The sequence below is a fragment of the Dipodomys merriami genome, unplaced genomic scaffold (assembly GCF_024711535.1).
Source record: "Dipodomys merriami isolate MVZ:Mamm:240054 unplaced genomic scaffold, mDipMer1.0.p SCAF_261, whole genome shotgun sequence".
NCBI lineage: Eukaryota > Metazoa > Chordata > Mammalia > Rodentia > Heteromyidae > Dipodomys > Dipodomys merriami.
The window spans coordinates 878,498-904,940 of NW_027204060.1; the positions used below are offsets into that span (position 1 = coordinate 878,498).

A 26,443-nucleotide genomic window follows, 5' to 3' on the forward strand; every position below is an offset into this window, starting at 1 on the left:
TTTTTTGCTATTTTAAGATTTGTAAAATGCATAGGGGTTGCTATGCATTTGTAGGTTTTCTCCATTTTCTGTCTTGATCAGTACAATCCATTCAGAGTCTAGTTGAGACATTCAGTTATTGCAGAACTGAAGACTAATCCTTTAAATACTGATTCTTAGACATAAAAAGAACAGTGTTCACACATAAATGTCTGTTTCCCTTGAGAAACCGTGGCTGTGGAGGACACGTAGATTGACAGGAAGTGAGATCAGCAGCAGGGGTAGCCCACGTGGATTGGCAGGAAGTGAGGTCAGCAGCAGGGGTAGCCCACGTGGATTGGCAGGAAGTGAGGTCAGCAGCATGGGGAGCTGTTTGGCACAGGACAGCAGAAGGAAGTGAGTTGTGGAAGAAGGACCAATGGCATTGATGACATGAAGACCGCAGGAAGACTCGGAGAAGGCAGGACAACAGACACTGAGTGGGTGCCCGGACTTGCCAGGCACAGATCCAGCCACAGAACACAAACAAGGGTCCTAGGGAGGCCTGGAGAGAAGGAAGCACACAGGCTAGGCAGCTATGTCACTTGGTTTCCCCAGGATCCCACCAGGAAAGCCACTCTGACTTTCTGAGGTATCCTGTTCAGACAGTAGTATCTGTGTGAACCCTGAGTTTATGAATATATATAGTTCTACGAAATGAAATACGAGACAGGGTGACACAACACTAAGTGAAATGTACAATATACATTTACATAGTATCTAAAATGAATGTCAGGAAGGTATGATTTGTCTAAAGTCACCCAGGAAGTGAGTTGCTGTCAAAGTTGGATCTAGAACCAGGCATTGTCTGCTGACAGGAGCCATCCTGCTGACTGACAGTCTAGTCTCTAAGAGTGGGAAGCTCTGGCCGGTAGACAGGCCCTGTGGTGCCATTGTCTCCTAGCGTCTCTCCTGTGCTCTTTCCTCGGTGGTCTCCTACATCTGCATCCACTCCATTGCTTTTCAGAGGTGCAGGTGCTGGACCTAGTCACTCCCTGCCCGCTGCCCCCAGTACACCCACCCCTGTCTGAGGGTAGACACTAATTCAGAGATTCACCCTGAATTTGTGTAACTAGCTTTTCTACATCCACAGCAAGGTAGACAGAGGCACTTACAGGAAATTGCTTTTCCTCAGCTCCAGTTGCTGCCCGAGCCTATCTCCACAGGTTCCACCTGTTTGCTGCTTGGCTACAGAGGAGCTCATTATACGTGGTGCTGAGGGTGAGCATGCAGCCATGTACACTGCCGTCTGCTGGCCTGTTTCAGATCTTACCCACTGTGCTGCTAGAAAATACCAGGCAAATACTGAGTGTATGAGGAAGAAGGCTTTGCTGGGTCCTGTCTTTCCCTCTGGGCTTTTCAGGAAGAACGTGGGAGCCCAGGCGTCCTTTGTCCTCCTTCATTAAAATGATGTGCCACAGCTGCAGCTGGCACCGACAAGCCAGCCCAGTTTCCAGTGCAATTTGGATGTCATGGGCTCACGTGCAGGGACGGACACAAGCCACCTTTGCTGGTGATGCGTAGCTGTCATGTAGTAGCTGTAGTATAGAACAGTCTAGACCACATGCCTGCTTCATGAATGAGGCCATTATCCAGGTCCCAGGCCTCTGATAAAGGGGCTTTGTTTAGATGGAATCTTTGTGCTCTTCCTGCTTCTGTTAATGATTCAATTAAGAACAGGAAGTCAGGGATGGAAGAAAGTTGTAAATAGTGTCCCAGACTCCATCACAATGCATCAAAGACAGTTTATGTGAACATGTATTTGTGAGGTCATAGTTTTCTTCTTTGTTGAATCTAGACTGTCAAGAAGGATCCTTGACATTTCGGTGGTACCTCTGAGAGTATACCCTCTTTCTTGTCCAAGCCAAACTGCACTGCACCCAGTCTTATTAAAGACATGGTTTTCCCCCTGCTTGGCATGGCAGGGTGAGGGTTGGGGGCGGTGTGAAATGCCTTCTGGGGTGGAATGCCAAAACCCTAGTGCCCAGAGAAGGCCCAAGGAGTCCTCATGGGAAGATCTGCATGGTTTCCTCTGAGTTCACGGGCACATCACACGTGCTCCTCCATGTCCAGCCTGTCTTCCAGGCCATGAAATGAAAATGGCAGAACTAGCAACCCGAGGACGCTCGTGCTAGAATAGGAAGCCCTGCTTTTTGGAGGTCTGGAAATTCAGGAGTTCCTGGACATGTGTGCTAACAACATAGCTGGGGAAAAAAGAAAATGAAAGTTTCATAACTTGTCTATAAAACTAGATAAAAGTATTTCAGACACTCCTCAGAAGCATGCAGCTCCACACTCGAACCACGGTGCTATGTTGTCACAAGGGTCTGCAGCTCCTTCCTGTCCCAGCCTTGGGCCCTGTCAGCTTTCCCTCTCCCCCTGCCCTCCACCCCACACCTGCCCTCCTTATCTGCCCCCTTCTCCCCACCCCACCCCACCCCTGTGCCTGTGCTCCTCTCTCCAGCAGGGGCTTTTGTGGACTTGTCAGCCTGGTGGCCAGTCCTCCCTGTCCCTCCCCCACCCCCACCCCGCTCTTGGTGGGAAGGTGACAGTGCACCAGGCGCAGCACGGGTGCAGCCAGCTGCAGCTTTGGTCACCAGAAGTTGTTCTCGCAGCTTCTGTGTCCTGGTGAGGATCATGCTGACCCAGACCAGCAGGACGGCAGTGGCAGGGCCTTCCAAGGCTGCCTGCACCTGGCCACGCAGCTCCCACCGACTGAGTCTCCAGAGCAGGCTGTGCGGCATGCCACAGACCCTGGACCATAGTCGTAGGGAACACTGCTGTACGTGGGTCAGGTGTTTTACGTTAGGTGAGTGGGGCTGGCGTGACACATGGACTGCGTCCTGCTGCTCAGGCTGTCTGGGTCTGCCTTCATCTGCCCTCCCTACCCCAGGGCAGGGGGGTAGAGAAGTTTCTAAAGGTAGCACAAGGTAATTTGTATGCCCCAGGTTAGAAGGATAAAGGAGGTCTCTTCCCTAGCTGCGACTCACCAGCCTGTTGGGGCGAAGGCCTGGGTGCTGTCAGCTGTCAGTCTCCTGGGTCACGGGTATTTTAAGGAGACTGCTTAGTCATGGCTCGAACTCATGCCTTGGGTTTGCAGTTTGTTTCCTGCTGTCAGCTCTGTTGTCTTGACTGCTGGGATCGAGTGATCCCATCCTGCTTGCTTTCATCTTACTAACCTGACACAATGCGAGTGAGGGCTGAGAGGAGGAATAACCGCAGCACAGGGCCTCCATTGTCTATTGTTTTGAGACAGATTTAGTAAAGTATGTAGCCCATTCTGTCCTAGAACCCATAGTGCTCAGTTTCCCAAGTGCTGGGAATACAGGTGTTCACCATATGCCCAGAGGAGCAGCCGGCTGCCTGAGCCTGGTGCTCTGGGCCAGGGGAAGAGTCTGGACAGGGTATACAGGACACTGGAAATCCATCTTGCTTCACACTGTCCTTGCTACAAACAGACATCTGTGAACACATGGTGGGTCTGAGAGTATAGCTAATAATGGTGTCTGTGTCCTGGTGTTTCTTGTCCTTACATTGTCTCTTGAGCCTGTGTCCCCTTCACTGCTGTGGAGAGCCAGCCGGACTCCCTGCTCCTGTTTGCAGGGCTGGGGGTGGGGGGGTGGTAGGGCTCACATTACTGAGAGGGGTGGGGTCACCACCCAAGCATGTCCAGAGGCCACCCTTTTAGCCAGGCAACAAGCACTCTCCTGTGCTGTGGACGGGAGCCCAGTCAGGGGCCGATGTGTCTGAGAGCAGTGAGCTCCAGGCAGTGCCCACTGGGAGAAGCAAACCAGGCCTCACCTTTGCCCATGTCAGGCAGAATTGGGCTCCAGATGGTTCCAGAGTGTTCCTTGAAGGCATCCTCCTCTCTGCCCCCCTCCGCTGGTAAAGACACCACTGTGGGAACCCGGTGCTGAGCGTTGTTGACTGATGCACAAAAAGCCTCACAGGTTCCCCTGGTGACTAGCTCTTCTGACAGTGAAATACTAGCTTATAATTTTTATTGTTGGTTGTGGGGCTTGAACTCAGAGCCAGGGCGCTGTTCCTTTGAGCCAAAGCACCACTTCTGGTTTTCTGGTGGTTAATTAAAGATAAGCACAGGCTGGCTTTGAAGCACAATCCTCAGATCTCAGCCTCCTGAGTAGCTAGAATTTGTATTTGGAGATTTCCACCTGTACCTGAATATAACAGAGCCCTCATCCCACCCAGAGACGTTCCAGCTCAGTGTTTGCTGAACGACTGTTGCAAAGGAAGTTAAGCCATTTTTTGTCCTTACAAAGCTATGGTGAATCCTTTTGCCTGATAAATAAGACAGTCCACCATCTGTGTAACCCCAGCTTTCCAGGCCCACCCCATTTTTCAGATGAGCTCCTTCCTCCCATCCTCACCCACGCTTTCTGCTTTTTCATTTTCAGCATGAAGGGTTTGAACTCAGGTTTTTGTGCACATGAGGCAGTTGTACCTCTGAGCCACACTTCTAGACCCCCCCCCCTTTGTTTTGTGTGTGTGTGTGTCAGCCTGAACTTAGAGCCTTTTCTCTCAAGGCTAGCACTCTACCACTGAACCCCGTCTCCTTCCTCCTGCCTTTTGGGTAATTAATTGGATTTTCCTGTTTAGGCCGGCTTCAAACCCGGATCCTCCTCTCTCAGCCTCCTGACTAGCTGGTGGTTCTTGGGCTGGCAGCGGGGCTGAGGCGCAGAGCTGCTGAAGCTCAGTGGGCGTGGCCGTGGTTGGGAGGGGAGGGGTGGAGCAGGGAGCCCTGGGCAGGCCCCGGCGTCTCCGTCCCGGGTCTCCAGCGGACGTGGCCTCAGTCCCCGTGTCCTGTCTAGGAGCGAGCGCGCGCGCTGGGTGACGGCGCTGGGCAGCGGTGGTGGCTGTGGCGGCAGCGGCGGGAGGCGGCACCTGGACCGAACTGGTGAGTCCCGGCTCCCTCGGGCCCTGCAGGCGGCCCCTGACTCTGCGGAGTCAGCGGGAGCGCCGAGCCGATCCCGGGGCGGCTTCGTCTGGTCCGGTGACCGCAGGGCCGGGCCGTGAGCGGAGCCCAGCTGAAGCCCCCGCAGCTCCAGCACGCTCTCGGCGAGGCGGGGGGGGCCGGACGCCCCCTGCCCCTCCTCACCCCGTCAGAACCCCCCCCCCCCGTCACCCCGTGAGGTCACCCCATCAGAACCGTCCGTCCCTCAGCGCTCACGCAGGTGGAGGTCGTGCGCTCCTTCACCGCCAGGCAGCCCGACGAGCTCTCCCTGCAGGTGGCCGACGTGGTGCTCACTTACCAGCACGTGGGCGACGGTGAGCCAGCTGGCCCGTGACCCCGCCCCGCCCCCTGCGTCCCGGCGGTGACCCCGCTCCCTCCCAGCATGCCCCGAGCCGGGCGAGTGGTGGCGGGCCTGTGGTGGCGGCGATGTGGAGCCATCTTCCTTGCTGTCTTCCTCCGCACAGGCTGGTACGAGGGCGAGCGGCTCCGCGACGGGGAGCGGGGCTGGTTCCCCGCGGAGTGCGCCAGGGAGATCACATGCCGGGCCACCATCGACCGGAACGTGGAGCGGATGGGACGGCTGCTGGGGCTGGAGACGCACGTGTAGCCTGCAGCGGCCCGGCGCCTCCGGATTCGGACTCAAGAGGCAGAGGGAGCCGCGGTGTCTTCAAACCTCTTCCCCGGACGTGGAGCCGCGACTCGGGACTTTGGTCCGAGCAGGGGCCGGACCTGGTGACCGGGGCGCGCCCCAGGCGCCTGGCTCCTGTGAGAAGAGCCAGCGCGCGGGAGGGACCCCGCCAGTCCCCGTCGGCCTCTGGCCGAGGGCGGGCAGCAGGGAAGGCTAGCAAGGCCGGACGCTTGCTTCAGAGGGGATCGTATTTTTGTTGTGTCGGTCGTGGGACTTGAACTCTGGATTTGAGCGCTGTCCCTCGGCTCGAGGTGAGCACTCTACCACTCATGGGTTTTCTGCTTAGGTGGTGCTGAGGAATCGAACCGCGGGCCTCACGCATGCAAGGTGAACACTACCATTGAGCCACCTTCCCAGCCCCGGGATTATTGGGGTATTACTTTGCTAATACCAGATTGAACCTAAAAAGCAACCTTATGGAGTCAGTGGGTTAATTTATACGTAGGATGACTACGTGTTGAAATATGCAATGCCTGTGTCGATAGGGCCTCATTAGCAGATTAATAGTCTGTTAGGTAATGTGTAGCAGGTGTTTAACACATTCACAGCCCCAAGTTGTGCCTGAAAACAGTATTTTTAGAACTAGTTGGTTGTTGAAATACCTTCTCTAAATTGTAGTTTCTTCAGTCACAGCAAACAAAAATGTCATTTCTGTTCCAATACAGTGAGACTACTTGTACACTTCCAACAAAGTCTGGGAGTTTTATGAAGGTTTTGTACATGTATTTTCATGCTGGTGTCATTACTATTTTTAAATTATTTTTCTTTTATGGTTTTCTGCAGCTGTATTTAAAGGGGTGGAAGAGCAAACTGGAAAACCTCTGGAGATGAGGGAAACCTGAAATCTAAGAGGCTATTTGTTTCCCAGCTTCTTAACACTCTTTGAAGCCACAGTAGATGACAGTAGATGTCTGTCGGCAGACATCAATCAAAGTGAGATCCTGGGAGGAGGGGAACTGGAGGGGGAAGCTGCAGGAGAATGAGCAGGAAGGAAGAAGGGCCCTCATCTCCCCAGGCCTCAGGGAAGCAGCCAAGCACAACTCTTGCTGCACTGGACGAGTGAAGAGCACAGGCAGAGGAGTTGTGGGTTGAACCCTGGGGACTGGAGTGTGAACCTGCCTTCTAGGATTCTAGTTCACTGAAGTCCTGGTAGAAACAAACCCCTCTAGAGGACTAACATGACAGTGGGGTAGGGGATAGTACAGAGAAGCCAGACTGAAATCCAAACCAGAGTGACAGCAACAGATAACACATTTTACAGAACAACAAAATTACAAAGAGTAACAAGAACAGCAGCAGAAACACAGAGAAGGAAAGTATGGAACTGGGTTTAACTTCACATTAGAAAGTTACTTGGAGTTATTGGACACTGGTGGCTCATATCTATAATCCTAGCTATTCAGGAGGCTGAAATCTAAGAAACACTGTTCTGAGCCAGCCCGAACCAATCTACAGCTTTAGCTATCAAAAAAAAAAAAAAAAAAAGCCAGAAGTGGAGATCAAGTAATTAGCATGGCAGTAGTGAACAAGGCAGCTGGGTATGAGTCTAAGGTCCTGAATCCAGTCCTAGTGAAAATGGAACATAGTCTTTTCAAGCACATAAGGTATTTACATTTAACTCTCCTGAACCGCACCAAGTGTAAACAATTCTTAAAGGACTAACAATAGTAATAAGTTCTTTGCTGGCAGCATAATGGGGCCACAACCGGTGAGATCTACAGTGAATTTACAAGGCTGGGTGTGGTGGACAAGGGTGGCAATCCCAGCTACAGGGGAAGTTATCATGAGACCTCTCTGAAAAACAATGCAAAAAGGAGCCCAAGAGCTGTATAACAGCCACTCCACCCAACAACAGGTCAGTCTTCATTGCAAGAGATGTTTTCTAGATCCTAAATGGAGAAATGCAAAGGAACAGGAATGCACCAAAATGTTCTCTAGCCCCAATGGGACCAAAGAAGAAGGGCAACAGAACACACTTTCTGGTGAGTTCTGTCTCACAAGGTGGCCTGGACTGCCGGCCTTGAGTGTGAAGCTGCTCAGGACTCACTGGCACTGGTGGGAAGAGCGAGGATCTCCCCCATCTGGAAGTGGGTTTCTCTGCCTAGCTCTTCACCCCAGAATGAACTTGTGTTGAGGCCAGGAGCAAGCTCATGCTCAAGATTTCAGTGGCTCAGATTTGCAATGAACTTCAAGGAATGCACGTAAGTAACAACTTTGCAAACATAAAATGGGTAATTCTCCCTCTTCAGATTCCATTTAACATACAGATGGCAGAAAGCAACAGCATTAAGCACATGAAAATCAAGATGGTTCATCACAACTACATAAATAACTACCAACTAAAGGCAAAATCATACCTCAGTCCACAGCCACGAACAGAATAAAACTGACAATACAGTTCTGCCAAGAGCATCAAACACTTGGGCACCACCTCTAGTCACTTCTGAAGACTCTGGAAACAGATCACACAATCTCAGGGACTTCCTAAGAGAAGTGAAAATACATAGCCACACAAAGACTACAGACACACTTGCATCAGTTTTATTCATCAGCGCAAAAAAACTTAGTAAGTCAATAGCTATCAGCTGATGGAAGAATAAACGAGTAAAACCGCACTACACAATAGTAAACAGAAGAGACACGTAACACAACTCATGTCAAAAGCTTTCAGTAAAAGCAACTGGATACAGACGACTGCCTACAATTCCATTTATTGTATATGGCAAAACTATGGGCCAGAAAAATAGCAAAGCACTAAAGGAGAGCAGGAGCTGCCCGCAGGAGATGCTCTACAAACAAAGCTCAAGATTCTACACAGGTGACACACTTAAAATCACTTCATTAGATACAAACAAAAGCTTTCAAAAAAACATGGAAATACATCAAAAATGTAGCATGTTTATAGGCTGAACTGCCAAGTATTTTTCCATATGTTGTAAGTCCAGAATAAAAAATAATTTTAGCATTATCATAAATCACGAATATACAAATGATAACAATTGTGTAAAAATACAAGCTCAAAGGTAAGTATGGAAGGAAATTTGCCACTATTCTGATTAGGGAAATGAGAATACATTCTCTCTAAAAGTTTTCCACAAGTACTTTTAGCATACTTTGTTTTAAAAATGCAGCAAAAACCAAGACTCATGATTAAGTAGGATAAATTCAGCTTCAGCTTTCTACTGTATTTGCTATATATGCACTCTACATTGCCTACTTGGTTCCTCTATTCCTTCTAATTCCCCCTTAAATTTATTTCTTCCCATTTACTCTCTATATTGACAAGAATCATTTTAAGACAAGTAGATTTCCTTAAAAAAATAGTTATACTGGGGTGTGAACTCAGGGCTCAACAGACACTGTACCACTTGAGCCACGTCTCCAGTCCCCTTTGCACTGGGGACTCTGGTAGGTGTGGAGCACCATCTTCCTAGCCACACTTCCTGATACATCTGGCCAGCTACCAGTTAGGCATGCCCTAACACACTCAGCCTGTCTATGTGGAGTCAGTGATCTTTCTGTCCAACCTAGCTAGGAAGCACTAGGCTCCAGATCTCCCCTCCCCACAGCTGGGGACAGGCAGGAGGGCACCACACCACCATGTACTGGCCAGCAAAGCCTGATCCTACCAATGCCTCAAAATAGGATTGGAGGTGTGAGCCACTAGTGCCCAGCCTAGATTTCCCTTCTAACTTAAGGTCTTATTTCTTAAAATTACTGAAGAGTCAGTGGGTTTTTAGTTTGGAATGCATGTCATTCGGCAATGCCCAGTTCTGTAAACTAAAGAAACAACAAACAGCACCTTCAACTAAGATTTCCATCCTCATCAGCTGCAAGCAGGTGACAGAATGTTTTCACTGCCATTCAACAAAGCAGGAGCATTTCTCCACTCACCTGGAGAAATAAGCAAACAATGACCACATGGGATCATGCATCTTTTACAAATTTGTCTTTAAATCTGTTTTTCCAGGAGTGTTTGGTAGATGTGAACTGAAAATTAAACAATGAATTCAAGAAAAATACAAAAGGCACCTTTGAGAACTGCTAAAGATGGCCTGTACGTCCTCAGCACTGTGACGAGGCGTAACATGCTGCGAGCACTGCAAGGCAGGTGGGCCGGCCAGAACACACCTCCCCAGAAACAGGAGCTACTGAACCAGCACTGTCACCCGTGTATCCCATTCCTTTGGCTCCCTTTCGTTTACTGGAAAGCACAATAAATCTCCATTTTTAGGAGACAGATGGGTGTTTCCTTTTGCAGTAGTGTCCAGTTCTATCACTTTTAACCCACAGAAGGGCTCCAGCTGTTCTGTCATAAAGTAATTATCAGAAAGAGGCCTCAGAGTCACTCAATGATGGAGAGTGTGTGTTTCAGTGAATATGCTTTTTGCCAATGTAAAAATAAGCCTACTTAAGGTGGCTTAAACCATGACAGTAGGCTCACATGGATGGCAGGACTAGACCTGGGCACTCTGTACATCTCCACACGATCAGGAGCACCAGCCCAACTCTGGTACTGGTGAAGGACGTTGCAGTGAAGTCCCGTCTATGAAGTCTACTCAGGAGAGAACCTTCCCCGCCCCTTGCAGCCCACCTGTAAATCACACAGGCAAGGGCAGGCACCCCGGCCTATGCAAGGGTTTGCTCTTAGGAAGCAGGTCCAGCTGCTGAGGACATGACAGAGGCTGGGACGCTACAGCAACAAAAAGTGACAAAGTGGTGCTGGCAACCAAGAGTACCTCAACGATGGATGGGACTGGACAGAGGACATCTGCTCACGGAGGAGTCGGAGGCTATGAGGCACTGAAGTCCTATGTCACAGACTATTATGCAGCAAAATGCTGTCAGGGACGACTGGTGAGACTGAGGACACGACGTGGCAGCAAGCTGCAGCCTGTGCGCTCTGCATCTACTGACACTTCAGCCCCACAGTCCCCACTGGGATAGAGACAAGGAAAAGTAAATCACAAAACGAGCAACACACCCAAGACATTTAGGAACAATCAGAATGGGACCGAACTTCAGGTCATCAGGTGCTAACTCGACTCAGGTGCTCATGCTGCTGCAGAAGAAATGGAAACAATACTTTAAAAGTAAAAACATGAAACCAGGGAGAGGTGGACATGTGGATACTAAGCCAAGAAGTTAGCTGAGCTTTACATATTTTATTAAATACTGGGCTTTAATTACAAGAAATGTACTTCTAGAAGAAGTTTATTCTTAAAAATGTGGTTGTGTTCACATTCTTGATGCTGCTTTGTGCTAACCACGTTGCTTTTCCTAGTTCTACACTTAATCATTATGGGTGGAAGATTCATTTCCTGTAAGAGAATACACACCCTCTCGGGCACAACACTCACAGAGATGCCCCCCCACCTCCCCATGGACAAGCCCAGCCAGGAGTATGACAGACTGTGTTTGTGCACTCACGAGGGCGAGGGGAGGACACGTGCACACTACGTCTTTACTACCTACTCGAGGTTCTGACCTACCAGGGCCACGCGCAGGCTCCAGGGCTCTGGGCTGAGTTAAAGTGTGAGGAAGAGACCATGCGCTGCGAAGCTGTCAGCTGCTCCATCCGTCCTGGTGGCGGGGAGGCAGGCTCCGGGGAACCGCCTTCTCCTGGGTTTTGATTAAGTCCAGAATAGCAGAGAGCACGGCACAGTCTCTGGATGCCTTGTCCTTCCAGTCCACAGGGTGAGGGTTCTCGATCTTCTCCTGCAGCAGCAAGTCCAGTTCCTTCCTTAACTCCTAAGGTTGGAAAAGTGACACGTTCAGCAAGGACAGATGCATTATTGACTGGTACGAGGAGTGCCACAAGCTATTATAACAACATGCACATTTGGTGAGCAAACCACTCAAGGGAAGTTGAAAGCAAGCTTTCATCAGACCGAGCCATTGAAAAGTGTATTACCACCACCACAAAAACAATCTGGAAAATCGCGTTAGCTTTCCAACATAACCAGCTGTCAAAATAGAACACGAAACACTTCCTGACTCACCTTCACGAGGTTGGCAATTCTGGCTGGGGACTGGAACACAATCCATTCGTCCACAGCGATGGTTTCCTGGTCATTGTCCTTCTGGATGGAGATATCGCCACCGAAGAACAAGAGGCAGTACGGGGAGACCTCGGTGCAGTCATACAAATAGATCTGTGGGGGGAAAGGGGATGCCCGGTCACTGCAGGCTACGCACCCACCACAGGAAGCACACACAGTGCTTTCCTCCTGAGACGTGTGTGCATGTGAGCCAAATTACACCGGCTGATTTACAAGAAATACTTTATGTGACCATTCTCTGCTAAGTCATAAAAGGTTTCATGTTTTTAATTTAAAGTGTAGCACTATTCTTTGAACAAAGTACTTCTTGAGTATCAAAAACACTAATATAGCTGAAACTGTTTTTATCCATGTTTTCAGAATTTACAAACATGAATTAGCTACCAAAGAAAACAAACAGAACCCACTAAATACTTTCTTGAATGCATAAACACAAATGTGCTAACCAACTACACCCTTGAGGTTTCTTCAGAGACTAAGAGAATATGACTCAAACCTCATGACCCTCCAACTTGGTAAAAACACAAAGGCTAATTGTAAAAGACCAATGTTGAAGTACAGCTTATCTGCTCAAAAGGCTGCAATTCCTAACAGGAAAATCTTGCCCACCGTTCTGCAAAGTTTCTAAGTCCAAAGCCACAGACTGAGCAATGGGCTGTGGGACGTGGGGAGTGAGACATGGGGCCTTGGGGCAGGCAGCACTCGGCAGGCACTCACACTGCTGGTCCTCATCTTGAGGTGGTACATGAGCCAGTTGTAGCGGAAGTCGGTCTGCTCCACGTTCACTGATTTGGGGTGAATCGCAACCAGACCATCAGACTTGGTATGAACTTTCACCCTTTAAAACAAGTTAAAACAAGATTTTAAAATGAAGTCTCCTAAGGGTTCTCTTGTCCACTACTTCAAAGATTAAGAAGGTTTTAATAAAATTCAAACAAGCACAAAAGCCTCACAGGTATGCTCACTGTATCAATTTAAAAGTTAGTATGTGAGCAGAGTAGAAATCTCAGGATGGCATTAAGACTGCCAGTGCATCTGAATAACAATATAGCAAATTCTCTTACAGGTGGAGTTACTCAACATACCAGAGTATTAACATAAACTATACTACAGAAGGGAAAATAAGACTGCCCAAAATAAAGTGATTCAGTCTATTTTAAATCTTCAATACTATGCAACAGGGAGATGTTTGGTAGCCTGATCTTTTATACAGTTGTGTTAACTTCTTCTATTAGGAAAGCACATATATGCTAATAATCCATAAACCCTCCAAATTGGTTGTGTGTGTGCGAAAGTACACCTATTCCTGGGGCTTAAACTCAGTCTGGACACTATCCATCAGCTTTTTTTGCTCAAGGCTAACACTTTACTTCAGGCTTTTCTGTAGCTAATACAAGGTAAGAGTTTCCAGACTTTACTGCCTTGGCTAGCTTCAAACCACGATGGTAAGATTTAAGCCTCCTGAGTAAGTAGCTAGGACTACAGACATGAACCACTGGCATTAGCTTTTCAAGTTTTTCAAGCAGTTGTACTTCTTACACCAAAACCAGTTAAGACTGATTACACATAATAGAACAAGAAGTTCTCTTTTTATCACGGTCAGTGTAACCCATGCCATCCTATAGCCCACATGGGTGGGTGGCAGACTGTGGAGGCCTGGGCAGTCAAGGTTTTAGGTTCTGGACCCTGTGATCTCAAACACTTCTGAGAGTGTAGGATGGAAACAGGCAGACAACAACAGGACCAAGTGATACAAACCCACTGAAAACAGCTTTGGTCTGCAAGACGAGGCTCAGTGACCCTCTACTTAGGACAAAACCAAGCACCCTGTTTTTCACACATCCTCCCAGGGTGACAAAGGAAGACAACAGTGCATTCAAACAGGTATCTGTATGAAGTTAGATGTAAAGACAGAACCTGATAAAATACTGACACAAGAGCAAAGCACGTGAACCACGTGTACCATTTAGGATATGGAAATCCAGCCACAGTAATGAATTCATCCATGTAGCCATGACCTCTCACCCTGGAACAGGCCCACTCAGCAGTGCAGACACGGGTCTGGGCCTCATTCCTGGGGAGCTGTCCTGCACACTGCATGACACGTAGCAGGACACTCCAGGTTTCTGAGAACACATGTCTATCCTGACATACAGCAACCATAACATCTCCAGGCAACCCAAGCTGAACACCGGTGCCCAGGAAAAGATGTCTTCCATGGGTCTGTGTTTCTTGTGCTTTTAGTCCCAGGCTATCTACCAACTATACTTCACGTTACTACACAACCGATTCCGCAGCTAATGACTGCTGTACTGTTTGCAAATACTTCCTTAGGATAAACTTCTCAAGTCAAAATGTGCACTAATGAAGGGCACCAGTGACTCACACCTATAATCCTAGCTAATTAGGAGGTTGAGATCTGAGGATCACAGTTCGAAGCTAGCCTGATAGTAAAGCCAAAATTCTGGCAGTGGAACTATGGCTCATGTAATAGAGCACTAGTCTTGACCACAAAAGCTCAGGAACAGCACTCAGGCCCCAAGTGCAAGCTCTAGGACCCACCAACACACATGCACGCACACACGCACCTACACACAAATGTATACACATCAGGCAACTGAACCAGAGACCATTTTAATCACTTTTCCTATAACATGAACATATGATGGCTTTCTGAAGAGTAGCTACTTCTGACAGCTTCTCTGTCAGAATAAGCTTTAACAGTGTGGGCTCATTTCCAAGGCAGAAATATACCTCACTACTGTGTCTCCAATGATCAGACACCATTTGCATACATACTTACTAGTTATATTTTACTTTTTAAAACCATGAAACTACCGTAATTTATTCAAGGAGCTGTTGCCAAAAGAACCACTTTGCAAGGACAGAAAGAAAAAAAAATCTACATCAATTTCTCCTGAGCCAATTCTACTGATTTCTAACGGCTGACTTAACACTGGTGGTCATATGTTTAAACTAACACTCTGGGACAAACAGGTGACCGCAGAGGAGACTCCACAGCTACACTGAGGTAAAAGGCAGCCTTATTCTAAATGGAAAAACACATTTACAGCAAGAACCCTGGTACACTTAGAGGATTTCCAAAGTTAAAGAAATGCAAATATTCATTAATAATCTTCAATGCTTACATTTTTCTTTTTTTACCCAGATTTAGTCGAATTTTAGCAACTTTGGGATATAAGCCAGCACAGATGACAGCTTTGATTATCTTCTCATTATCTATTGGATGTGGGCAGAGAAAACAAAGTAAAAAACTGAGAGGGTGGGCAGTGAGGGCCATCTCTGAACCATGGTGTGCTTTACCTGAGTTTATATTGGATTTGGGGTCTTTGGGGCTCCTGCTGCTTACAAACCCAGCTCCAAGCAGGTGCTCAGCAAACTGCCCTTTCATGTCATGCAGCATCTACAGAGCAAGCAGAAGAGAAGGCGTCGCACAGGCAAGCCCGGGGACAGGGCGACCTGGCACACCTTGCTGCTTTAGGGGAACTGTGAAACACAAGATGCTGGAAGGAAAAGTTTGGCAAACTGGAAAACTGTTCTGTCAACTATACCCATTCATCAATGGCGGCTTCTGCACTATCCCAGAGATCAATGGTCTTTCACAGAAAAAGTTAACCCCTTGTCAGAAGCAACAATACTTAAGACTGACAAACAGAATTTTCAAAATTGCTGAACAAGCCCTTTGAGCCTTCTCTCACCTCAAATCTTGAGAAATAACATCAACTAAACAAGACTGTTTATACATACATAAAACAAAGATGAGTTCAGAAAAAATGTATCCTATCAAGGAGATCCATACAAAAAAGTACCTCCACGTCAATTCATTTCTAGTTGCAGAAATGAGTGTGAATGACCACATAATCTCCATTTTATAACCACAAGAGGTCTTTTGCTTGCTTTTAGGACTACTATCATTTTCAATGCTATTCTGCATGTGTGAATTCCACATTTTGAATTAGCACAGTATTTAAATATTCCCATGCATACTATCAGTTGATTGATTCATCATGCACTATCTAAGATTTTTTTCTCTTTGATTCCTCTCATATTCTAATAGGCAGCATTTTCACTGCCAGTGAGTTTTTCAACTCAGAACTCTGCTTCATAAGTGTTTTCTTAATACTTGTCCTATTTCTTTACACTTAAATTGTCTAAATTGATCATCTCAAGTGACACTTGTGTTCAGCCATTTTCATACTTTTGGTTCATTTTATCCTTTCCATTTCAGGGAAATGACATCTTGTCTCTGGATCACTGGAATGGTCTCTATCTGTGAATCAATCACTGGAAGGGACTGTCTGTCTCTGGATCAATCACTGGAATGGTTTCTGTCTCTCTCTGGATCACTACTCAAAACCACACAGGGATGCCAACCATCCCCATGATGGATCAGCCCTAATTTCCGTGATTCCTCTCATTTCTACTTACTGCCACATGTCCACCACTTTCTCCTGGTTGTCCCGCTAATATGAGTTCGGCAGTCCTGTCTTCCCACTAGTTCCTGAAGGAACACTCCTGCTGGGCAGCTAAGGCATCCTCTACTGAGAAACTGTGTCCCTTCCATTTCCTCTGGCTGCAGTTATCTTTCAGAGCTGCAACCTTACTTTTCAGTCTGCTAATGAGCAGGTACTTTCATTGAGATTTATTAGATGTTGTGTTTTTCATATAATATCTACTTTGTGTATTTTTCACTTTACATGACATATACAGATGTAGAAAAGATTTATATCTGTACTAACCTAGCAATATACAAATTACTCAATATTTTTACAGTACCTGCAGTGTGTTTGAAGAGAGGAAATATTCCCAGCAGTAATCCTTTTCGTATCTGAACCCACGCCGCCTAGCTTCTTCCCAGCCCTATGGGAAAAAGGAAAATCTGTTTATACCATTGAGACTGCGTACCACTTTCCATCTGTGCATCTAGTATGATGGTGTCTGCCTGTAACCCAGTTTCATAGGAGGCAGCATGTAGGATTATAGTCCAAGGCTGGCCTAGGCAAAAGGGCTCAAGACCCTATATAAAAATAATGCAAAAAGGGACAGAGGAATGATGCCCAAGATTTCTATATAGGTGAGCACAAATTATATGCCTACAGTATTTTATTCAGAGTAACATCATATTGCATATGTATTGGTCAAAAAAGCAAAGCACATTGCTAAATTTCAATGGGGTTATCTTCAGTTTCATAACTATTCTTCTCAGAAAGCATCAAAAAGGGTAAAATAGACAAACTGAATAAATTCCAAGGAAAAAAAATCTTTTGAGCAACATGAAGTACAAAACACAGAGGAACAGTTAAAGACACTGCCTCTATAAATTGCAAATTACAGTTCAGTTTTATGGAAATAATTACTTACACTTCAAAACAGAAAATATCTTCCTGATCTGAATTATGTACATGGATGTGTGTGTGCGTGCTGTGTGTCCATGTGCCAACACTGAGGCTTAAGGCTTGCATTTCAGGGCCTGGGTGCTGTCCCTTAGCTGCTTCACTCAAGGCTAGCACTCTACTGCTTGAGCCACAGGTCCTCTCCCAACTTTTTGGTGATTAAGTGGACAAAAGAATCTCCTGGCCCTCCTGCCTGGGCTAGCTTCCAACTGTGATCCTCAGCTCTGTCTCCTGAGTAGCTACAGGCATGAGCCACTGGTACCTGACTGGATATAAACCATTTTTAGTAATGTTAAAACGTGGCATCATGCTGAGCACCGCAGCTCATGCCTATAATCCTAAGGGACATTCTGCTGGTCTCCACATCTTACAAGGTGATAAGATAGCTGCCATCTTGAGCCTTAAGTGTTTTATACAAATCTCTAGGGTTCTGAAAATAAGAAATGTGAAATTATGATTCAGTACTACCCCAATATTTAACCAGATGAGTACATACACAAAAATAAAAATCCTAGACTAAAAGTTCTCAAGTATTTATTTGCAAGTATTTACTTGCAAACTGAATTCAAAATATATTTAAGATGACACATCACAATAAATTTGATCTCATTCAAGGGTGCCAGGATGATTCATCATCACAAATCAATAAGGCCAGCATATAAATGGAATCAAGGACAAAAATCACATAACCACACCAAGTGATGTAGGAAAAGCTTGGACAAAATTCAGTATCATTTCATAATAAAAGCTCTGAAGAAACTAGGATGGGGGATAGCCTGCAATATAATAAATTTTATACACACACAACAAACTTATAGCTAACACTAAGCTAAACAGAATTGAAATATGCTCAAGCCAGGACTGAGACAAGAGTCTCCACTCCTTTTCAATACAGCACTGGAATTCCTAGCAAGATCAATAAGGAAGGAAAAGAAAAGGAAGAAGTCAAATCATCTCTATTTACAAATGATATAATTCTACACTTAAAAGAACCTAGAGATTAAGCCCCCACCCCAAAATAAATAAACCCTAGACCTGATTAATATTTTTAGTGATGCAGCAGGATACAAAATTAACATATTTAAAAACCTCAATAGCTTTTTGGTATATACACAACAAGCAGGATAGGAAAAGTCAGGACAATAACCAGATTTTTTTGGGGGGGAGAGGGAAGATACTTCATGTGTTCTCAATGAGAAATATAGACTACTTATGGAAGTCAGCAAGGAGGTCTCTGAAAAGACTAAAGACATATCTTCTTTATAACCTTCCTTATAACCTTAAAACTAACGATGAGCAAATATACCAGAAAAACACCTGCATACTACATCTTTCACAGAACTGAACACAACAATAAATGCTGGCATCAGCCAAGGTGACCAGTAACCAATATATGAGTAAAGACATGGTATATCATCACACCATGAAACATTCGTTAGAGGAAGAATGAAACTGCTGTACAGACAATGGATGGAGTGGGGGCCCTGGATCAAATACAAGTGGACAAGTCAAGCTTCCACCTGTATACATGGAGGCTGTGCCTACCATGAGGAGACATACAGACGAACATGTGCAGTGTATTGGTGGTAGGGGCACACTGCACACACATGTGTGTTCATGTACGTGTATAAACAAATGAAGAGAGCACGACAAACACTGTAGAGATGGAGGAGGAGGGACAAGGTCAAAGAGACTGTAGTAGAGGGGTGAACTTATAAAGTAATTACCACAATGAAACTCTCATGTCTGAGTCATGTATAAAAATTAAAAGTAAAAGAAAACTGATAATGAATTTTCTCACCTGTTTTGACCATTGCCTGCAACTTATTCCTTATAGTACTTCAAAAGATCAACTACATTCCTTTTTTCTATTATCAGGTTTCTAACTGAATAATAATGTGCCACAATCTAGGACAAGCCTTTTCTTTTTTACCTCAAATGCATTTACAACTGTCAGGTGATCACTTCTAGTTTCCTTTGCCAGTTCCTTTCTTCTGGCATCTGCAATCTTTTCTTTCCCCTAAAAGACAGAAAGTGAAATGAATTGTTGTGACACTAGAATAAATAGAACCATACTATAATAAATAAAACCACTCTAATAAAAACCTCAGGAAAAATGTATCAAATCAACAACTTTCAGCACGTAAAACTGAAAGAGAGCGTCTTTCTTACCAATGGAATCACGAAGGGATCTTTGAAGCTGAGACTAGCCGCAATAGTGAGCACTGGGTCTAAACAACAGAAAAGAGCTCCGAAGAGAATCATCTTCCCGATATGTGGCTCAACTGGCAATCGGGCCAAGTGGACACCAAGAGGGGTCAATTCTTCCTGTTTGTCCAAAGCATTCTGTAGAGTTTTTTGAAAACAAGCATACAAAGGCATTACATTTGAAGCTATTTTAGTTTTTTTTTTAAAAAGCCCAAACACCCCAATATTACCTTTAGTTTTCCTCATAAAAACACCAGTTCAATGTGAGCAAAGGTTAAAAACTTTTTTAAGAACCCTGAACAATGAGAAATATAGTCCAACTACAATACAGAGAACAGCTAAAACAGCAGTTCAGGGACAACAACCAATGAACTCCAAACCAGAATGTGGGCAAGGACAGCCACTCAGGGGTGGGTGGCCACTACAAGATTAGGGGTCTTTTCCTGGCAGACCTGAGGTAACTGCTGTTTGCAAGAAGACCAGACAAGGCTTTGGGTTCTGTCAACAAGTCATTCTGTACATAGAATATTTAGTACACAATTAAAGTAACTATGCTAGATATCCAAGATCCAAACAAGAAACAATAAAAGCAATAATAACAACAAAAGGAGCTATGCACGTACAATTAGACACAGGTTTCAAAACATTTATAGAGGAAATGCCCACAGTCTATTTTGTTTAAGAACAAAATTCTGACTTCCTAATCTTGTTATTTAACTTTGAGAAGAGCATTTGAGAAACACTATTAAATTATTTTATACATGTAAAACAAGAATTAAAACATCTCTGCTACTGGGTTTATTTCCAAAGTTAAATTTATTTGTCAGTTGTGCTTGAACTCTGGACCTGGGTGCTATCCCTCAGCTCTTCAACTCAAGAATGCTCTACCTCTTAAGCCACAGTGCCATTTTGGGTTTTCTGAGTGGTTTATTGGAGTATGAGTTTCACAGCCTTTCCTGCCCAGGCTGGCTTTGACTGTGATCCTCAGAACTCAGCCTCCTGAGTAGCTAGGATTACAGGTATGAGCCACCACCACCCAACTTCAAAAGTTAAAATATCTTAACATATGAAACATCAATGCAATGTGATACATTTATAATGAAAAACTGGGGCTGGGAAGGTAGCTCAGTGGTAGAGCGCTTGCCTTGCATGCATGAGGCCCTGGGTTCGATTCCCCAGCACCACATAAGCAAAAAAAAAGTATAATGAAAAACTGTACACTTATTAGAGTAAATCACTTTTACAACATCAATGAACATAAGGGCAGTATTCAAAACTGATCCCATTTCTGTATTAGACTTACAAGAAAATACCTAACTAAAGGATGATGTATTGTGACAGACCAAGACAGGACAGCAAACCTCATGTACCCAAATCCAGAACCACATAATCTGTGATATAAACACGTGACAGGGCTGAAGAATGAAACAAGGTGACTTTTTTCTAGAATTGTACTCCATGAAGAGATCTACTTAGTAGATCTCAACACACATGCACATAAAACAAAATGCAGATAGATTATACATGTTAAGTGTGGAAAATAAAACAAGTTTAAAAAACCTTTATGATACTAGCATAGATTTATAAGGGGCAAGAGCAGTAACCTTTCACACCCACATATCTGACAATGAAATTGGAAATTTCTCTCGAGACATTTACAAAGAGTAAAGTTGCTGGGATGCAATTCAATGGAAAAGTGTGTGCCTAGTAAGTGTAATGCCCTAGGTTTGATCATCTACACCAAAAAAGGGAAAGAAGACCAAAAAAATATAGTTTAAAAAAATAATCTAAAAAGAGTAAAGGAACCAAGTGCTGGTGGCTCATACCTGAGTTGAGATCCTCTGAGGATCAAGGTTTGAAGGCAACCCAAGCAAGAAAACCTGTGAGACTCTAATCTCCAATTAACTACCCCCAAAGCCAGAAGACCTGTGGCTCAAGTGGCAGAGCACTAGCCTTGAGCACAAAAGCTCAAGGGACAGCAACCAGATCCTGAGTTCAAGCCCCAGGACTGTGCAAAAAGAAACAAAAAGAAAAAAGGAAAAAATAGTTATGTGTAATCTACAAGTGACAGAGGTCTCAGATGAAGAGTACTCAAGAAATGAGTAATGATTTACAATCTCACAGAAACAAGCACGGAAGAAACCTTACAAATGAACAATTGAGAGGAAAAAAAGCTGCTCACACATTCAATGGCAGTCCTGGAAATGTGGGTGAAACTACAGATGCAAGCGAGGTGGGTCAGGTACAGGACAGGGAGAGTCCTCTTGCCACACTCGCCACCTCGCACTGTCAGGCGGGCTCCCCAACCATCACACATGCTCCTCTGGACCCAGCCAATTCACAACCAAGCACACATCCAGATGCTTGACTGTGTGCACCAGGAAACATGCAACAGTAAAAGATATTTACACCTGAATTATATTCAACAGCCTCAAACAGGTACAAATGTTTTTAATAGTTGCAAAAGAAAATGTGATAAATGAAGCTAAAAGCAACAATGCAGAGCCTATCCCAGTTAGTGAAAGAAACCAGAGCATGCTCTACTGCAGCCTGGGTGTGTCTACCCAAAGCAAAGCTCAAACCACTCAAGCCTCCGGGAGATGCAAATTACCCCAAACACAGCAGGCGATTATGAGGAAGTAGTGACCAAGGCCACATTTGCACCTGGGGAGCTGGAGCAACTGCAAAACTAGGAAAGGGGGAGGCGGCAAAGAGGGGCTGACACTAGTTGCTGTTGGCTAAGTCCAGATGCTACACACTTTCACTCTGCTCAGTCTTCCTGGATGTATATGCCCTATTTCCAAGAAAAGATTTTTAAAAACCAACATGGATCTTAGTCTTTCCTGCTAGCTGAAATATGAATGGAACTGAGACCCTGAATTTTTAATTTCTAATTTAAATGGTACATGTTTGCTGCACTAAGCTCATCCCTGTGCCTTTCTCCCTACTCTATGCAAGAATTCAGTTGCTTCTCTCAAATTCTTGTGCAGAAATGACTGCCACCATGCCGCCACTTCTAGGATGCTCTGAGGTAAAAAACCTCATCCTAAGGAAGTAAGCCAAGAGTGAATAACAGCCTGAGGAATTACAGCATTCCAGAGGGAGGATACCTGTTAGCATTCACTCAAAAAATAAAGTGTAAATATGGCCTTTAAATGTCCATGCCATCATTAAATTTCTTGCTTTTATCAAAAAATACTATGGTACGCAATTAGAAGAGAATAAATCAACTCAGTTCATTTCAAGAAAAATTTCTATATCTATCTCTATCTATCTCTAGATAACTATAGATATCTATAGATAGATATAGATATATAAAGAATTCGCACATGACAAAAGAATCGTCACCACTTTTTATGCATTATGCTGGAGGTCAAATAAGAATAAAATCCTACACAGCATCTCCCTGGCCTCCTATGAAGTAGTGCAGCTTTGCACGCCTGACCACTCTTAGTCCAAGTCAGAACTTGAAGGGATCAGTTACCAGCTCCATGAGGTGTTTTATGGAGAGCAGCACTGCCTCGCTGGACGGAGGGTCCATTAACCGACTCAGAAAATGAGCAATTCCACCAAGCCTTAAGATCTGGGGAAGACAAACATAGTTAATCAAACTATACTTAAGAATAAAGTAACATCAGGCTCTCTGTGCTCATCACCTAAACGCAGCATTTTCAAGTTAGTTCTCTTATACAAGTAAGTCCACATTATATTTGTAATTTCATAAAAACACGTTTAAAGGCTTATATGCTTTTTTTTGGCTGGTCCTGGGGCTGGAACCCTGGGCCTGTGTACTGGCCCTTAGCTCCTTTTGCTCAAGGTTAGCACTCTACCACTTGAGCCACAGTGCCACTTCTGGCTTTTTCTGTGATTAATTGGAGATAAGAATTTCACAAACTTTCTTGCCTGGGATGGCTTTGAATGGCAATCCTCAAATTTTGGCCTGCTAAATAGTTAGGATTACAGGTGTGAGCCACAGGCTCCTAACTCCCATATACTTTTTTTTTTTTTTTTGTCGGTCGCGGGGCTTGAACTCTGGGCCTGGGCACTGTCCCTCAGCTCTTCAGCTCAAGGCGAGCGCTCTACCACTTGAGCTACAGCGCCACTTCCTACTTTTTTTTTTTTAAACCAACAACTCTACTGGTAATACAAGTAGCTAGTTAAAATCTCAACAAAATTGATTACTGATTGTCTTCAAAATGGGATTAATTATACCAAGACATATACAGATGTTTAAATTAACAGATATTTTTGGTGGTAAGAGGGCTACAGGTTAGAAATAAGAACACCATTCCATGCTGATTTTAAACCTCCCCACCTAATTTACCTTTATTTGCAAACAAAGTTCTTCCAGAGGCGTTCTTAGAATCTCTGGCAGCTGATAGTCATCTAGAAGACTGGCTCTAAGGCCATTATACAGATGATAGCAGTGACCAGGCTGGACTCTTCAAGATGAAAGGACAGAAACAATGAGCACCAAGACCCATGGTGCAGAAACTCAGAAAACAAGTAGCACAGGAAATTAAAGAGCATCTAGTCTCACAAGCCACATGATGATCACATATATTCACTTCATTTCTATGAGATTTAACGAAATAATTCTATTTCCTTCTCTTCCTGTTTGAAAAGGAACATCCCACCTCAATGTCTTCAAAATTACTTTGCTTTTTGTGACCCAGTTTTTCAACTTTTTGTTCAATTAATTTATAATAATTGCACATAACAGAGCACAGTGTGATATTGTAATATATGTAAGTACTGTGTAATGATAACAAACATTTCCATCTGCTCACTTTGTGTGCAAACTCTTAGCTTTCCATAAAATGTGATATATTACCATTGCTTTTTTTTTTTTTTTGGTCAGCCATGGGGCTTGAACTCTGGGCTTGGGTGCTGTCCCTCAGCTTGTCAGCTCAAGGCGAGTGCTCTACTGCTTGAGCCACAGCCACCACTTCCAGTTTTCTAGTGGTTTATTGGAGATAAGAGTCTCACGGACTTTCCTGCCCGGGCTGGCTTTGAACCGTGATCCTCAGATCTCAGCCTCCTGAGCAGCTAGGATTACAGGCGTGAGCCACCGGCACCCTGCTTACCATTTCTTTATGTCTTAGTTTCCTGACTCCTAAATGAGATAACATGGTCCCTTCACAGCATGTGCTAAGGCTTAAGCAAAGATAATTCACAGTTTCAGGAGACAAGCCAATGCTCAAATACTGTTAGGCAATACATATTTTCAAAGAAGGAATAGTAATGTAAGAAACCAAAAACGCTGGCCCTAATGAACAGGTGAAGCAAGCACTGGTGAAGTAGAAAGCTTGGCAGATAGATTAATGACAAGCCCGGTGGTCCCACACATCTATCATCTTAGTGCTTGGGAGGCTGAGGCCAGAGGACCATGAGGTCAAGAGTTGAAGGAAGCTGGAGTTACAAAGTGAGACTCTTGTCTCAAAAAAAAAAAAAACCAAAACCTGAAGCCCAATGCAGTAGCTCGCACCTGTGATCCCAGCTAATCAGGTGGTGGAGGAGATGAAAAAGACCACCATTCAAAGTGGTCAGGAAAACAATGAGTGAGCTCCCATCTCAGTCAGTTAGTCAGCTACAAAGGAAACAAATAGAAGGATTCTGATCCAGCCCAGCCAGGGCTAAAACAAACAAGCTGGAAGAATGGCTCAAGGGGTAGACTTGCCTAGCAAGTCCTACTACATTCTAATTTCAGTCCCATAATTTTTTTAAATTCCCATTTAAAAATGTGTGGTAAGCTCACCAAAGTATGAAAAATAATGCTCCCAATAAACAATATCATTAGGTCATAGCGACAGGTTTGCTACTCCCCCCCCCCCCCCCCTGAGGTGTTCTGCAGGCTCTGTGCAGTCCCCACCCTACCTGCCAGCGCGGCCTTTCCTCTGTTTGGCATTTGCTTTACTGACCCACTCGGCAGCCATCGTGCTGATGTTGTTCTGAGTGTCAAAATGTGTTTCTTTAATTTTTCCTCCATCTATCACATACACTACGTCATCAATGGTGATGCTGTTGAGAAAGTAGACAAAAAAAATACTAAATACACATAAAAAGCACTCCTCACTTACAGTGGGCCCACAGTGGGGTTCTAGTACACTGTTACTGATCACAGCATCTGTGCAATTCAGAGGTTTTCCTATACCCCAAAGGGCAGAAGTATGGTGCTCAACAAAAATCTCCTACTAAAGGATCATTTGCCTACAAGCCAAAATGCTTTGTTCTCCTGATGCCTTTTGGTATCTAGCCCTGCAGGACCCAAGGGCCATGGCTTACTGTCAGCTTCCAGAAAATCTTTCAGGGACTACATTGCACCGCATATTGGCACTATCGAGGGAAGGAAACTGTGATTCATAAGTAGCTAGGCACATCACTCCACCCTACTAGCAGACACCCCAGCTTCCACATAAGTTAGGAACGCTCTGGAAAGCATTTAAAAGGGCATATTGACAAAGTGGGCCAAAGCAGTTTAAAAAAAAAAAAAAAAGACAAAAGTTTACTATCATGGCTAGTTAAAAAAAAAGAAAATATTTTTAAGAAATTACGAAGCATCTCATAGAGAAGACTGTCATATTTTAATGAATGGGTAATCATTAATAGTTGATATTTATAACCATTTTTACCTAGTCTCTGCAATATTGGTAGCAATTACTATTTTCCGAACACCAGGAGGAGTTCTTTTAAACACCTGTAGTAAGAATAAATACATCAAAGTCCCCAATTACAATTATTGATTACTTCAGATAATATTCACTTTTAGCATTCTGTGTTTACTTGTTGACATACGTATCTGTTAATTACTAGTTATAAAGTATACATCAATTTCAACATTGCCTTTGGATAAAGCATCTCCCAAGATGACACAGCACAATTTTAACATAAATAACATAAATGAGATTCATACAAACTGATTATGTAGCAAATCTTGACTCGTCTCTCCAATTTACCACCAAAAAGCCAGAAGTAGAGCTAGGGCTCACATGGTAGAGTGCTAGTCTTGCACCAAAAACTCAGGGACAGTGCCCATGCCCTGAGTTCAAGTTTCAAGACTCTCTCTCTCTTTCTATATGGG

The 26,443-nt window shown here is 44.7% G+C and overlaps 2 protein-coding genes across 8 annotated transcripts in view; one reads left to right on the forward strand and one right to left on the reverse strand.

Moving 5' to 3' along the window:
* The window catches only part of LOC138837091 (rho guanine nucleotide exchange factor 26-like), a 79,115-nt gene extending 62,721 nt beyond the window's left edge, over window positions 1-16,394 (forward strand). For 3 of the 6 annotated variants that reach the window (XM_070035879.1, XM_070035876.1, XM_070035877.1), the window contains exons 12-14: window positions 4,848-4,933; window positions 5,200-5,304; window positions 5,455-6,370. In XM_070035879.1, the coding sequence (XP_069891980.1) occupies window positions 4,848-4,933; window positions 5,200-5,304; window positions 5,455-5,597 (334 nt within the window). In that variant the 3' untranslated portion in view covers window positions 5,598-6,370. Of the gene's footprint in view, window positions 1-1,153; window positions 2,514-4,847; window positions 4,934-5,199; window positions 5,305-5,454; window positions 6,371-9,648; window positions 10,735-15,989 lie in introns of those variants that run through there. The other 3 variants (XR_011375175.1, XR_011375174.1, XM_070035880.1) reach the window with 3 other exon arrangements.
* LOC138837090 (ATP-dependent DNA/RNA helicase DHX36) overlaps window positions 10,829-26,443 on the reverse strand; it is a 35,381-nt gene continuing 19,766 nt past the window's right edge. Inside the window, exons 14-26 of one of the 2 annotated variants that reach the window (XR_011375173.1) lie at window positions 25,995-26,059; window positions 25,240-25,383; window positions 23,687-23,804; window positions 22,847-22,945; window positions 19,327-19,500; window positions 19,088-19,174; window positions 16,538-16,621; window positions 15,065-15,164; window positions 14,890-14,980; window positions 12,458-12,578; window positions 11,681-11,833; window positions 11,171-11,429; window positions 10,829-10,999 (exon numbers count right to left, since the gene is read on the reverse strand). Coding sequence is in view for 1 of the 2 variants with exons in the window: in XM_070035875.1 (XP_069891976.1) it covers window positions 11,244-11,429; window positions 11,681-11,833; window positions 12,458-12,578; window positions 14,890-14,980; window positions 15,065-15,164; window positions 16,538-16,621; window positions 19,088-19,174; window positions 19,327-19,500; window positions 22,847-22,945; window positions 23,687-23,804; window positions 25,240-25,383; window positions 25,995-26,059 (1,422 nt within the window). In the remaining variant the exon portion in view is untranslated. Of the gene's footprint in view, window positions 11,430-11,680; window positions 11,834-12,457; window positions 12,579-14,889; window positions 14,981-15,064; window positions 15,165-16,537; window positions 16,622-19,087; window positions 19,175-19,326; window positions 19,501-22,846; window positions 22,946-23,686; window positions 23,805-25,239; window positions 25,384-25,994; window positions 26,060-26,443 lie in introns of both variants that reach the window. The other variant, XM_070035875.1, reaches the window with a different exon arrangement.